This window comes from Colobus angolensis, unplaced genomic scaffold (genome assembly GCF_000951035.1).
Source record: "Colobus angolensis palliatus isolate OR3802 unplaced genomic scaffold, Cang.pa_1.0 Scaffold221, whole genome shotgun sequence".
Taxonomy (NCBI): domain Eukaryota; kingdom Metazoa; phylum Chordata; class Mammalia; order Primates; family Cercopithecidae; genus Colobus; species Colobus angolensis.
The window spans coordinates 555,792-569,914 of record NW_012115389.1 but is presented as its reverse complement, the minus strand read 5'-3'; the positions used below and the strand labels follow the sequence as shown (position 1 = coordinate 569,914).

General features: G+C 38.1%; 1 protein-coding gene across 8 annotated transcripts in view; it reads left to right on the top strand.

Moving 5' to 3' along the window:
* The window catches only part of OPRM1 (opioid receptor, mu 1), a 120,126-nt gene that overhangs the window by 86,269 nt on the left and 19,734 nt on the right, over positions 1 to 14,123 (top strand). For 5 of the 8 annotated variants that reach the window (XM_011943733.1, XM_011943738.1, XM_011943735.1 and 2 more), the window contains exons 2-3: positions 10,067 to 10,419; positions 11,165 to 11,685. In XM_011943733.1, coding sequence (XP_011799123.1) covers positions 10,067 to 10,419; positions 11,165 to 11,685 — 874 coding nt within the window. Of the gene's footprint in view, positions 1 to 6,766; positions 8,059 to 10,066; positions 10,420 to 11,164; positions 11,686 to 13,213; positions 13,465 to 14,123 lie in introns of those variants that run through there. The other 3 variants (XM_011943731.1, XM_011943739.1, XM_011943737.1) reach the window with 3 other exon arrangements.

The following is a 14,123-nucleotide window of genomic DNA, read 5'->3' as shown; positions in this document are numbered from 1 at the left end:
CTCAGTGGATCCTCCCACCTTGGCCTCCCAAAGAGCTTAGGATTAAAGACGTGAGAAACTGCACCTGGTCAGAAAAATAAATATTTTTTTTTTTTAGTTAACTCCCTGCCATACCTCTGTAATGCTTTCTTAAATGGTAGGCTGCATACTTTAGGAATGCCTGATTATTTGATTAAAATTTCAGATTATCATTTTCTATATGGAAAAGGGAATAATAATTAGTTTCTCTAGCATGGTTAATCAAAAATTTATTTATTTTTATTGATATTTTACATAATTTTTTAGTTTGCAAATTGATCCTGGAATTGTCATTTAAATTTGTAAGATTGTCAGATTTGGGCACATTTCTATCAAGATCATTTCTAAAGCTATAAGATTTATCAGGGAAGTTTTTATCACATAAGTGAAATGTAATCCAATATGTTAAGACACATGAAATATGTGATTTCACATACAGACATACTCACGGCTTTAGTACTGCAGCAAACTTAATGCCTTCAAATGCAAGAATCCTGATAAATTCTATTTCAAAACAATTGCCATCAAAAAGTTACAGTCCATGAATAATTGCATTTTACACGTATAATCAGCTATAGTCATGATACACGAGAATTGCTTTGACTAGATATGATAAAGATCAAATCCTCTACTTATAAAAACGTGTGTAAGATGATTTTAATATTTTCCCACAGATTGGCTTCTGCCTGACATTTCAAACCTCGTTTCTCTCACACTCACATGTTTCTGGCTTAGCCTGCAAAGTGCATTCCTATCTTTCCTCCCTGTCTCACTCCCTCTTTTCCTCTCTGTTTTTTTCTGGAACTTGATCCTTCTCTGCCTTCAGCATTCTTTCCATTCTGCATCACAGCACAGATCCCATCTGCTCGCATTAGAATCATTATCTAGAGTCTGGTGACCCGTATGTGAGTGGCTCCGGCTAAACTGTAGACATTTCCAATGGCTTAATGAACAGTCTCCTTTGTCCCGCAACAGCATACATCCAAAGTGTCAACACCAAATCTGCTTTTCCTCTCTGCCTTCTCTGTTAGACAACGATATTGCCATCTATTCATTCTCCCATGCTAGAAATGCGGAAGTCATATTACACCCTTCATTCATTCCCTCCTTCTAAAAAATAATTAAGTCTTGTTGATCCTTCTTTCTAATAATCTCAATTCTCCATTTGTTGTATCTTTGAAAGTGATTTTACTGATTATTGTGTTGTTCTCATTGTGGTGGTGGTGGGATGAAGAGGTGAGAAAGAGTAAGTGCCTTTTGAGAAGTATTGTCTCTGAGAAACCAATACGACAAGCAGGCGCAGATGTCCAAACAAAAGGAGAAAATGTAGTCACAAATCTGGGAACAGAGAGGTTGGGAGTCAGTTTACATAGAACAGATCAGTTCAAACCACGGATTGTAAGAAAATGCATCAAAGAGCTGGGCGCGGTGGCACACGCCTGTAATCCCAGCACTTTGAGAGGCCGAGGCGGGTGGATAACGAGGTCAGGAGATTGAGACCATCCTGACTAACACGGTGAAACCCCGTCTCTACTAAAAATACAGAAAAAAGTAGCCGGGCTTGGTGGCGGGCGCCTGTAGTCCCAGCTACTCAGGAAGCTGAGGCAGGAGAGTGGCGGGAACCTGGGAGGCGGAGCTTGCGGTGAGCTGAGATAGCGCCACTGCACTCCAGCCTGGCAACAGAGCGAGACTCCGTCTCATAAATAAATAAATAAATAAATAAATAAATAAATAAATAAATAAATAAATAAATAAATAAATAAATGAAAACAAGAGAAAAGAATGCAAAAGATATGGAAAAAATAAACAACTATGACTGTTACAGCATTCACTATAATGAGAAAATGTCTCAAGATTTCCAAGATACTCTCAGCACAGTCATCTTTGAAAAGAAGATAAGAAAGCTTCACATGCCTACCTCAGTGTGGCCAGAGAGGCGGAAGAGTATTTCTGGGGCACATTGCTTACAACATGCTCAGCAATGCGCTCCTAGAAATACACGTGGCCCTCAATGCAAGCTAGACTCCACTTTAGTTTTAGATGGAGTCTAGAGAAATGGCAGAAAAGCCTCAAATACTTGTACCTCTCTGTGCCTCGGGTCCTTCACTATCAAGCAAAGGTGCCTCTTTGCTTAGTTTCATAGAGGCCTCTTCCGGTCTTCTCTTTTTGAGGCAAATTAGCAAGCAATAGTTCCTTTCCTTTAGCAGGATTCAGAGGCCTGATGTCATCCCTTTTGCTCTTAGACAATGTGATCTTCAAAGTCTCATTGGGATCTTCTCATTATTCCATGACTTTCTATGATTGAAGTTTTTTTTCATTTGACAGTGAATTGGCATAGCAAAAACAAATATTCCCTCTTCACTCTTACTTCAAAATTTGCTGGTCCCCCAAGAAAAAAATGTTCTATCCTACACACAAAAGATAAAATAACCCAAGCCCTTATTTCTTTATTTAAATTCCATTCAACGAGTATTTGCTGTTGCCCATCTTGTGCTGGGTTGTATGCTGAATGGATTTTTTTTTCTATTTTATTTTGTTAAATTATTCTATCCATGTTACTTTTCACATTTTACTTCTATTGAGTGATTATACGTACAATGTCATTACCAAAAGTGTATATTAAGCCTTATATTTGTTGTACTAAGTGCAGTAAAAAATAATTTTACTAGCAGTCTAAGCTCTCTAGAAATTTAAAGTCTACAGCGTATGCTTGTACTTCTACAAAAGGTAATTTTCTAATATTAATAATGATGAAATTGTTTTATCGTATTTTGAAGTTGTTTTCTTTGTTGTTCCTTCCATATTAAAGAAATACCTAGGGCTATATACCATGATTTGAAGTTGCTAGTAGTGCATGCTTGATTTTTCATTTATAAAATTCCCAGATCCTAAAATATAAGAAATGACCTTTCTTCTTAGAAGTTATAAGTTTGAAAGCTAAGCTATTTCTAAGCTCTAAATATCAGGTTCTTAGAATAAAAGCAAAGCAGTGTTCTCTGTAAACCAAAAAGCTCTAGCTCCTGAGATGGATGCTTCAATGCTGTTTTCAAAGTCTTTGGTCCAAAAAAATAAATCTTCTATATATTTGCAAACAAAAACCAAAGCCACAGATAGGAATATTTCATCTAGTTATAACTGCATATATATGTAATCTGATATATATATATGTATATATATATCAGTGAATATAGCATAGTAACATTTTTCTATAATACATAAATACTATTTATCACAGAATACAGAAATCAGAGAAGCAAAACATGTCATTTTTATAGAAACTTCTGATAAGTGCCATTCATGTCCTGAAGTAAAGTTTTCAGAAATTGAATAATGCAGGAAATGGGCACTTCCAGAAAGCATAGTACAAAAATGGGAAAGCAATGTCTCTTGGCTGTAATGGAAGCATCTCTCTTTCCATTTCCTTTCTCACACCCAGAGGGGTAGTGCAGTGACATGCGGCCATGTTCTCTCCTCACCCTCCACTCCAGTTTCCAATTCCAAAACAAGAATTTGAAGAGCCTTACAAAAATGCATACCAAAAAATAAGAGAAATAAAGGAGAAGGCAGGCCAATAGAAACCAAGAGAGAATGAAACAATGAGATTAGCAGGAGAGGTGACACAATAGAAATGTATGCCATGAGCTTCTACACAATTATTATGAGGATACATAGATTTTCCTCTGATATTTTCAAGCACCAAATGCAAAAAGAAAAATATAATTAGTTATTCATTTTACATTTTCTATATACAAAGTTCATCATGGTTCTGAGAAAGCAACTTCCCCTTGCTCTGTCTGACAGATAGTTTACTCAAGGTTTGTCATTAGGGGACCTGGAGGAGGAAGAAAGAGGAGAAGATTGGGAGAGGACAACACAGCGAAGACAATGTGGAGAGAAAGAGTGACATGCCACCAAGAAGACGGATAGTCATCCCACTCTGGTGACACACAGAGATGGAAACAGCCACTTGTCCTCTGGATGGAGATGCCTCTTTGCTTAATTTCATACAGGCCTCTCCCCATCTTCTCTTTTTGAGTCAAACTAGCAAGCAATAGCTCCTTTTCTGTCACAAGATTCAGAGGTCTGATACCACCACTCTTTCCCTTTGCTGATAGTAGCTCATTGGAAATGTCATTAACCACATAACATCACTTTGAAATAAATGTAAATTAAATGTTTCACAACATTTTATAGCAAAGTGAGAAGTCCTCCATTCTCCTCTTCACTAAGATGGTGGAAAATATAATACAAAAAAAGAACCTAATATGTAGTCTTTCTCCATGTTAATGCCAATAGAGGATAATCACTAGTTTTGATTATGTTTTTTCTTATTTTAGAACTCCCCCACAGACACACACACACACACACACACACACACACACACACACTCACAAGTAAAAACGCACCTGGGATATCAGAATGGAATAGATGGATAATAACAGATAAAATTAATTCAGGTAGATATTCATTTGACCACATTCTTTGTCTAAATAATTACTTGAAATGTAGGAAAGTATCTTTATTTCATTGGATTGATCCAACTAATTATGAGTATTAAAGGATGACACTCTAGGGAGGTTTTTTTTTCTCAACTAAAAAAGTTAATTTCTATATGAGGGTAAGTGGACATAAAAGTCATGGCAATTGCAAGAAATATATCTTTCCAAGCACAGTGCTGAACATATAAAAGGGGCTCCTTGAATTCTTACTGAATTAGGTATCTTTCTTCACACCACTTGGTAAAAAAAATGAAAAGTCAGAAAAATCAGCCCCAAAAGAGGTGAAACTCTTCTGCCTGTCACCACTGACTCTATTGTGAACGTATGAAAAAGGTAGTTGAGCAATATGAAGGCCATGATGTGGAATTAAAATAAAAAAAACAAGTTGGATTCTAAAATGTGTCCTTCCTCCTCTCACTCTCTTAATCAGTTTTATTTCTATACTGAGATACGATCATCACAATTCAAAGAATTAACCACAGGCCGGATGCGGTGGCTCACGCTTGTAATCCCAGCACTTTGGGAGGCCGAGGCAGGCGAATCATGAGATCAAGGAATCGAGACCATTCTGGCCAACGTGGTGAAACCCCATCTCTATTAAAAGTACAAAAAAAATTAACTAGGCGTGGTGGCGCTCACCTATAGTCCTAGCTACTCCGGAGGCTGAGTCAGGAGAATTGCTTGAACCCGGGAGGCGAAGGTTGCAGTAAGCCGAGATTGCCCCACTGCACCCCAGTCTGGTGACAGAGTGAGAAAAAAAAGAGAATTCACCACAAAACTAAACAGAATTTTACAAAGCCCCATCAGGTATACAGAGGTAATTTATTCAATCTGGCTTCACTTAGCACAAACGGGTCAAAATCAATCACATTTTAGTAAGTAGAAATAGTTGGAGAAATGTGTGAAGAATAGGTCAAAAGATAAATAGGAATTATTTTATAACCATAAGAAAGGAAGAACATTTATAAACAAAAGTCATATATACGACATAAAAGAACAGGTGACCTGCCAACAAATGGGTCTCACAATGCCTTTTCCCCAATGCTTCTGGAAGCTCCATAAAAATCACTCTAATTGATCAAACACTGTCAGTTCTCAGAAGAACACAATATTTTTCAAAAACGAATAGTGTGGTAAATTTGTTTGAATTCATAAAACAGCTATTTAATCATCTAGACCAAAGTTAAAGAAATACCTACTACAAAAATTTTAACGGGATAATTAGAAAGAAACAGCATGGGCCACTGCTTAGAGCAGAAGATGGAGTTCAGTGGCTACCATAGGAAGGGTCAATGTCAGGATTGCCTGTGAGTCCAGATGAGTCTCTTTTTGCCCATTTTGCCACAGAACACATTCACAGCACAGTACAAAGCAGTAGGCATGGAGGAAGGAAAAAGGCCTGTGATTTAATAGCCAGGAGTTCTACTCAGACCCACTCAGGTAAACTGAATGGCAAAGATAATTCTTCCTGCAGGTCACTTCTTTTGCTAGTTTGCTAACTCTGAGTCCTACGCTCCTGTGCAAGGCCCATGGTGTGACTCTGACCATCCATTGAACTTTGCTGGGACAACATTCATGCCACCACATCAGAACAGAACAGAATGAAAAGCTTGCCCATTTTTTTTTCTCTTGAGACAAAGTCTCTCTCTGATGCTCAGGCTGGAATGCAGTGGTACGATTCTCCTGCCTCAGCCTCCCAAGTAGCTGGGATTGCAGGTGCCTGCCACCACTCCCAGCTAATTTTTCTGATTTTAGTAGAGACAGGGTTGACCAGGCTGGTCTCCATCTCCTGACCTTAAGTGATCCATTCACCTTAGCCTCCCAAAGTGCTGCGATTACAGGCGTGAGTCACCATGTCCAGTCCACATTACTCCTTTTCTGATTAGACCATCTCTTCAGATTAAAGCCTTTGGGTATATGCTGGAGGCAATTGGAATTCTTAATCCTTTAGCTTTGTAAGATTTTCTTTCACATATTTAGAAGATCGCTGCGCCCCCTTTTATATGTTGCTGTGATCCAAAGCACGAGTAACTGGGGTAAGAATGCTGGCTATCTTTAGAGGAAGGCTTTTTAAATAAATTGAGAAAAATTAAACAGCACCATTCCTATAAAATGCCCATTGAAAGAATTTTTTTAGATAAATATTCACTTTTCTTTTTTATTATTTTTATTGTGTAAATTGACAGATAAAATTATATATATTTACCATGTACAACATGATGTTTTGAAATGTATACACATCATGGAATGGCTAGCGTGCCAATTAACATGTGTGTAACCACGTTTCCTTTCACCATGTTGAACGCTGACGTAATTTTTTTTTTTGTCAAACACCTCATTCTGGAGAAGGAAATGATTTTTTTACATTAAAATAAACATACATTGGAAATAGTGCTAAAATAAGCCTGAAGGAAAGATTAGAAGTATGATGAGTCAGAAAACTGTAAAGAACCAGTTACTTAACATAAAACACTATTAAAGATAAGCCGCAAAATGTAAGGTCTGCTGGGTAGGAAAGTGGCGAACGCAATGAAGCATGTCTTTAGATCACGCAGGTCTGTAAACAATGGTGAGTCTAGCAAAAGTTATTTTCTGCTTTTGGGGAGAAACTTCTGCTTATTAAAAAAATCAAAAATATTTAAACTTCTTGAGCACCAAGTTCAATTATTCTAAATCTTAAAACCACAGTTTTAATTTTGCTTTTTTGTTAGTTTTTGTACTTTGGAGTATTTGTCTACATTATCTTTTTATATTTGCCATATTTAGAGTCCAAACTAAAATCACATTATTTTCTCTCCTCAAGTTAAATGGCTCTACCTTTTTCTTTAAAATCCATTAAGAGAGTAAAACTTCTAAAGCAAGTCAAAAAAAAAAAAAAAAAAGCCCTGAAAATGTGGAGCTTTTCTGGCAGTAATGCAACTTCTGCAAGTATTGCAGACCAGATCAGGTATCAGAATTTTAAAGCTTCAGTAACAAAGCCACCCTATTGACCCTGAGGAGATTTATGAAATCACTTTCCTGATGTTATTGAAACCAAAACACTTTCCTGGACACAGAATTCAGTCCTAAAGAAAGGGCCTCCAACCAATAGCCGTCTTGGACTGAATGAGTTAGACTCAACCTCGTGTGACGGAAAAATAGTAAACACAGCTAACATTTAAAAGGAATTGATGGCAGCATGTAAATCAGAAGCCCAAGGAGGGCCTGGCTTGAGGTATGGGGTTCTCTCTCACTCTCTCAAATCCACATCCTCTGGATTAGGTTCATTTTCAGACAAGCTCCTCCAGCAACTACATACCATACATCTTCTCAGGTGTGGGTCCTGCAGGAAAAATACTACACTCTTTCTCCATAAGTCTCAAAATAAACTCTCACTGGCTCTGGTTGGAACATGAGACCATCCTTGCCATTCACCATAGCCCCAGTCACTGAACATCTTCACACCCTGGACTAGTAATAGAGCCCATCCCAAAGCACCTGGATTGAGAATGGGAAATGAGTGTTTCCCAGAGTGAAACCGAGGTACTATTACCAAATGAAGGTAAATATATGTGGAATCTTAAAAAAAAAAATTGATGTCCAATATTTGCAAGGTATACTTCTGCCATCGGATATAATGTATTATTGCAAGTGTACCTGCTTATCTATTCTACTATCATATTTCTAATTTCTGCAGGTCTTGAAAACATATGACACTCCTAGATACTTACCCAGGAGAAAGAAAAGCATATAAGGACTTGCACAAGAATGATTATAACAGTTTATTTGTAACATCCAAAAGTTATATGCAACTCAGTTCCCATTAATAGGTGAATGGATTAAAAAACAGATGAATGGATAAGTAATACTACTAGCCAATAAAAAGGAATTAATTCTTGTTATACGCAACAACATGGATGAATCTCAAAATAATTACACCGAGTGAAAGAAGCAGCACAGAAAAAGAGTACATACTGAATGATTCTGTTTGCATCTTCTAGGAAATGCAAACTAATTACAAGAACAGAAAGAAAACCAAGAGGCAATTGCCTAAGGAACAGTGAGGGTGGGATATGAGGACAGTGAGGGACAAAAAGGAAAGATTAAAGAGCTACACAAAGACACTTTTGGGAGCAATTGATGTCATTGTCTTGATCAGGGGTTGACTTTTTTCTGTAAAGTGCAAGATAGTAAGTAACTCAGGCTTTACATGTGATCTGATCTCTGTTGCAATTATTGAACTCTGCCATTGTAGCATCAAAACACTCATGGGTTTTTAAATGGGTGTATCCGTGTTCCAATAAAACTATTTATAAAAACAGGCAGTGGCCCAGTTGGATCTATACACCATAGTTTGCCAATCTCTGATATTAATTATGGTGGTGGTTTCACAGGTGTACACATGTATCAAAGCTTATCAAATTGTACACTTTATGCGTTATTTAGTGTAGGTCAGTTCTACCTCAATAAAGCATTAAAAAATAAAAACAAAGCAAACACACTTGGGTTCCTCATCATGGACTGGATACAGTCTAATTTTCTTACCATGGCACACAAGTTCTTCATGTACTGGCCTCTCTTCTTCCCCAGTCAGATCCATTGCTATTTCCTGGTAGAATGTGCTTGACACACACCTCAGGTCACTCCAACTCCACACCTTTGTTGGGGTTCTCTCTGTTACCTCTCTGTCTAGAATGACCTGCTCCTACCAAGTGTCTAACTCAATCATCCTACTTGTACTTCTAGATTAAACTTGCACTTCCAGGATGCCTTCCACATCTTACTCCTGCTATTCCCTTTGCCTTATGCTCTGTGAGTTGCCTCATCTCTGTGCTCCATAATCGCCTGCGTGTTTGTACGTGCATGTGTTCATGTACATGCTATCTACAGACGTGCACAATTATAGTTCTTGATAATTTTAACTATATTTATATAGCTAAAATTTTCTCTTTTATATTTAGAATTATCATCCAGTCTCTGCCTCTACTACTTGACTGGACTCTCCCTCTTTCTGTTAGACCTATCACATGACTAACACATTACAAAAAAAAAAAACTCACTGTGTGCTCGCGCCTGTAATCCCGACATTTTGGGAGGCTGAGGAGAGAGGATTGCTTGAGCCCAGGAGTTCAAGACCAGCCTGAGCAACATGTTAACACCCTATCCCTACAACAGTTTTTTTAAATTAACATGGTATGGTAGCATGCACCTATGGTCCCAGCTACTCAGGAGGCTGAGGCAAGAGGATCTCTTGAGCCCAGGAGGTTGAAGCTGTAGTGAGCCCTGTTCATACCTTTATATTCCAGCCTGGGTAACAGGGCAAGATCCTATCTAAAAAAAGAAAAAAAAAACTCAACAAAGCAGCATCATTGCTATTATTACAGCTATTCAACCCATAGGCACATCACTGACATCATTTTAAATAGTCAAGCTAATACTGGAAAAGAATTCTATATCTAATCTCAAAAAAGCTTTCTATTAATTCATGCAAATTTATTATTGGAAGCTTACCTGTATTTTACATGAGTGTCTTTTACTGACTCAGACACTCTTCTTCCTTTATCTCCTAGATACACCAAAATGAAGACTGCCACCAACATTTACATTTTCAACCTTGCTCTGGCAGATGCCTTAGTCACCAGTACCCTCCCCTTCCAGAGTGTGAATTACCTAATGGGAACATGGCCATTTGGAACCATCCTTTGCAAGATCGTGATCTCCATAGATTACTATAATATGTTCACCAGCATATTCACCCTCTGCACCATGAGTGTTGATCGATACATTGCAGTCTGCCACCCCGTCAAGGCCTTAGATTTCCGTACTCCCCGAAATGCCAAAATTATCAATGTCTGCAACTGGATCCTCTCTTCAGCCATTGGTCTTCCTGTAATGTTCATGGCTACAACAAAATACAGGCAAGGTGAGTGATGTTATCAGCCTGAGGGATGGTGGGTTCACAGCCTGATATGGTGATGTCATAAGCAAAGTAGTATTTATAGAGAGGTCCATCATCTTAGTCAAATTGTAGTTTTAATTTGAATAGTTTAAAATTGGAATTTTCCTCATAATTTTAGGCCTATTAAACCCTTTAAAGAGAATATAATCTATTTATTTCTGATTTCTCTGTATTTACTTCATAAAAATGGTGTGTAAATTAGGACATAGCTCTCCCAAGAGTAATTGGAGCTTAAACCCAAAGACTATTACACTGAGGCTTGTTGAAAATTTTCAAGCGACTGACTACATGGAAAATTTATGTTTCTACACCTAATATCAGAATATTGAACAATCCATAAAAAAATGAAATGAAAGCATCCATTACCTGGAGTCTCCTAGAGACTTTGGACAATTATTACATTTTTTATAACAATGTCGACCTCATGGAGGATCTAGCTCATGTTGAGACGTTCATTTTTGTTCCCTGAATGAAAGCTTAATGTGATCAAAGTGGACTGCAAATGAGAAATTTAGAAAAAAGCAAAAAACATTAGAAGTAAAACTTTCTTTGAAAAGTAACAAACAACTGAGTTTCTTCCACAATTTCTTTATAGCCTTAAGTTAGCTCTGGTCAAGGCTAAAAATGAATGAGCAAAATGGCAGTATTAACACCTTATGACATAATTAAATGTTGCTGCTAATTTCTCCTTTAAATTCCTTTCTTCTAGGTTCCATCGATTGTACACTAACATTTTCTCATCCAAGCTGGTACTGGGAAAACCTACTGAAGATCTGTGTTTTCATCTTTGCCTTCATCATGCCTGTGCTCATCATTACCGTGTGCTATGGACTGATGATCTTACGCCTCAAGAGTGTCCGCATGCTCTCTGGCTCCAAAGAAAAGGACAGGAATCTTCGAAGGATCACCAGGATGGTGCTGGTGGTGGTGGCTGTGTTCATCATCTGCTGGACTCCCATTCACATTTACGTCATCATTAAAGCCTTAGTTACAATCCCAGAAACTACGTTCCAGACTGTTTCTTGGCACTTCTGCATTGCTCTAGGTTACACAAACAGCTGCCTCAACCCAGTCCTTTATGCATTTCTGGATGAAAACTTCAAACGATGCTTCAGAGAGTTCTGTATCCCAACCTCTTCCAACATCGAGCAACAAAACTCCACTCGAATTCGTCAGAACACTAGAGACCACCCCTCTACCGCCAATACAGTGGATAGAACTAATCATCAGGTACGTAGCCTCTAGAATTAGGTGCATCCACTGGGGATGACGTAAAAAATTATAAATCTTTGTGCCAAACTAGGAGTTCAATCCATTATAGAGGAAGAGAATGGAGGGAAGAGGGGAGCAGATTGCGGTTCTAGTGTTAGGGAAGAGGTTTGTTATATAAACTGTGTTCTTTATATTTGACTGTACATATTCATTTAGGTATAAAGATACACCAATAAGAAATCCATGAAACTATTCAAAATACCTATTTTTATGGCTTTTACTTCTATGCAAAATTTATGACTTTAGCACATTGTGGAAGTAATTCTGATCTAGAATCCTTTTCTAGATCTAATAAATATTAATAGATTAAACAATTTTTAACAGACCTCATGCTTGTTGGAAATAATAGGGTGAATAGTGACTAGCTTTTGGAAGGTGTATTTCTGCACCCAGAAGAGTACAAATGGGGACCTATGCAAAATATTCAACACTTGCACACAACATCATAATCATATGGGAAATCAACAAGGAGGAAAGAGAAAAGGCTATCTCCAAGTTAATACTACAGGATTAAGTCACTGGTTGGCTAACTTTGACCTCTGATCTATAAAATCAATCAAATACATGGCTTAATTTTTAATATTAATCTAAGTAAGTAAATTTTAAATAATGATGCCAGCATCCAAAAATCACAGCCTGTATAATTTTTTTAACAGTGAATTCAAATTCAAACTTCCTATGAAGTAAAGGCTGGAGTCAGAATCTTGGCTAAAGTTCCTAGAGTCAGGGGTCAGGACTGTGAGGACGGATGGCTCCAGAGGAATGAATAGCAAGTCAAATGGTTGAGGAGCTAGGGGAGGCCTTTGACACCACAGGGTGCAGCGGCTTCTTCTTGCTGTCTCTTGACCACACCCTGTCTCTCACTGACCCTCTATACCCCACTCTACCGTCCAGCCAAGCCCAGGCTCAACCTTTCTAATTGACCAGAGGACTAATGTAATATGGCCCAGATGCATCTGTCATGGGCGACATTAGTCCTCATACCCCTGGTATTCAGTGATGCTCAAAGGAACACAGGAACTCGTACCCCCTAGAGAGCATGAGGTAATGATGGCAGACCCACTTCCAGCCAAAGGGAAATTATTAACTTATTATGTCTCACTTCTAATTCCATTTCAGAAATGAATGCCAGAAAGAAATGGTTTTGACTCTGCTTCTTTTCTCTATGTTTTTTTCCACATCAAGACCGCTAAACCTGCTCATTTTACTAGGAGCTACTTTTTAAAAGTAGTTGCAAAAACAGCCATTACTTTTGAACCAACCTAATGCTAAGCAGCTCTCCTATTCAGTGGCTGCTAGAATCTTGTAAGGAACTTTAAAAGGGCAAGGATTTAAACAGATTTTCACCAACCTGGGGATAACATGTTAAAGACTGCAACTTAAAATGCCTAGTCCTCAGCTAAGGGTAAAATATTTTGCTTTGAAGTAAAATATTTCCATTGGAGCAAAATCATGGCCATTATAAAGTATTGACTCTCTCCTTCAGTCCCTACCTGTACCTTCCCTCTCTTGCTGGGCTCTAGAGCATGGCTGCTTAGTAGTGTACCCTGGACCACTGCAAGGACCTCTTGCCACATATGACCTCCCAGCTGTCCTTCACTCAACCTGCCTTCGTGGAAATACAGCTTCGAGCCCATCTGGTGGAGCATTTCTCCTGAGTTAAGCATGATTATTCTTCAGTTGCCCGACACTGCCCTTGACTCCCTTCCAAATTCAGCATTTTCACATCAGTATGGCTATTGTACAGCCAGATAGAAAAGAAGCTAATTGGAGGAGTTCTGTTCCAAGTAACTAAAAGGTTTGCTTTAAAAATACATCCAATTAGGCCTTATCTTCATCGCTGCCTCTATGAAGCAGCATTAGTGTAAGATAACAGCAGAAACACATTAGCCCTGGAATTGGCTGCTGTCCCAAAATGCCCAACTGAGAGAAATGGACACAGAAGAGAGGCTACCAGGAAAAGAGGGAAAGATGCTCTGACATATTTAAAAATTAAGACAAATCAAAGCTCCCTTTAGCTAATCTCCACTGATGTGTCATCATTAGAATTAAAGCAGTTACAACCAGACAACTGGAACAATACATAAGCTGCTAGTGATAGTTGCAATAATATATCAACATAATAAAATGACTTGAAGGAGAAATTGGAGACTTGATGGCTGTGTCTATAGGACATGTTGAATTAGTCGTACAAACCCAGAATGTGACAAACAGGTGTTTGGTCGTCGTTTCACATCATGATCCATCATGTTGGAAAACAAAGCTAACAGGATTTGCATTTAACCTTTCAACTACTTGTTTGAAGTTTATATTGGTTGTGGATGTTTATGTTCTGCCTTATGTATTTGTACTTTCTTTGAGGAATATATTATACTCTATATGTCACATTTCAAGCA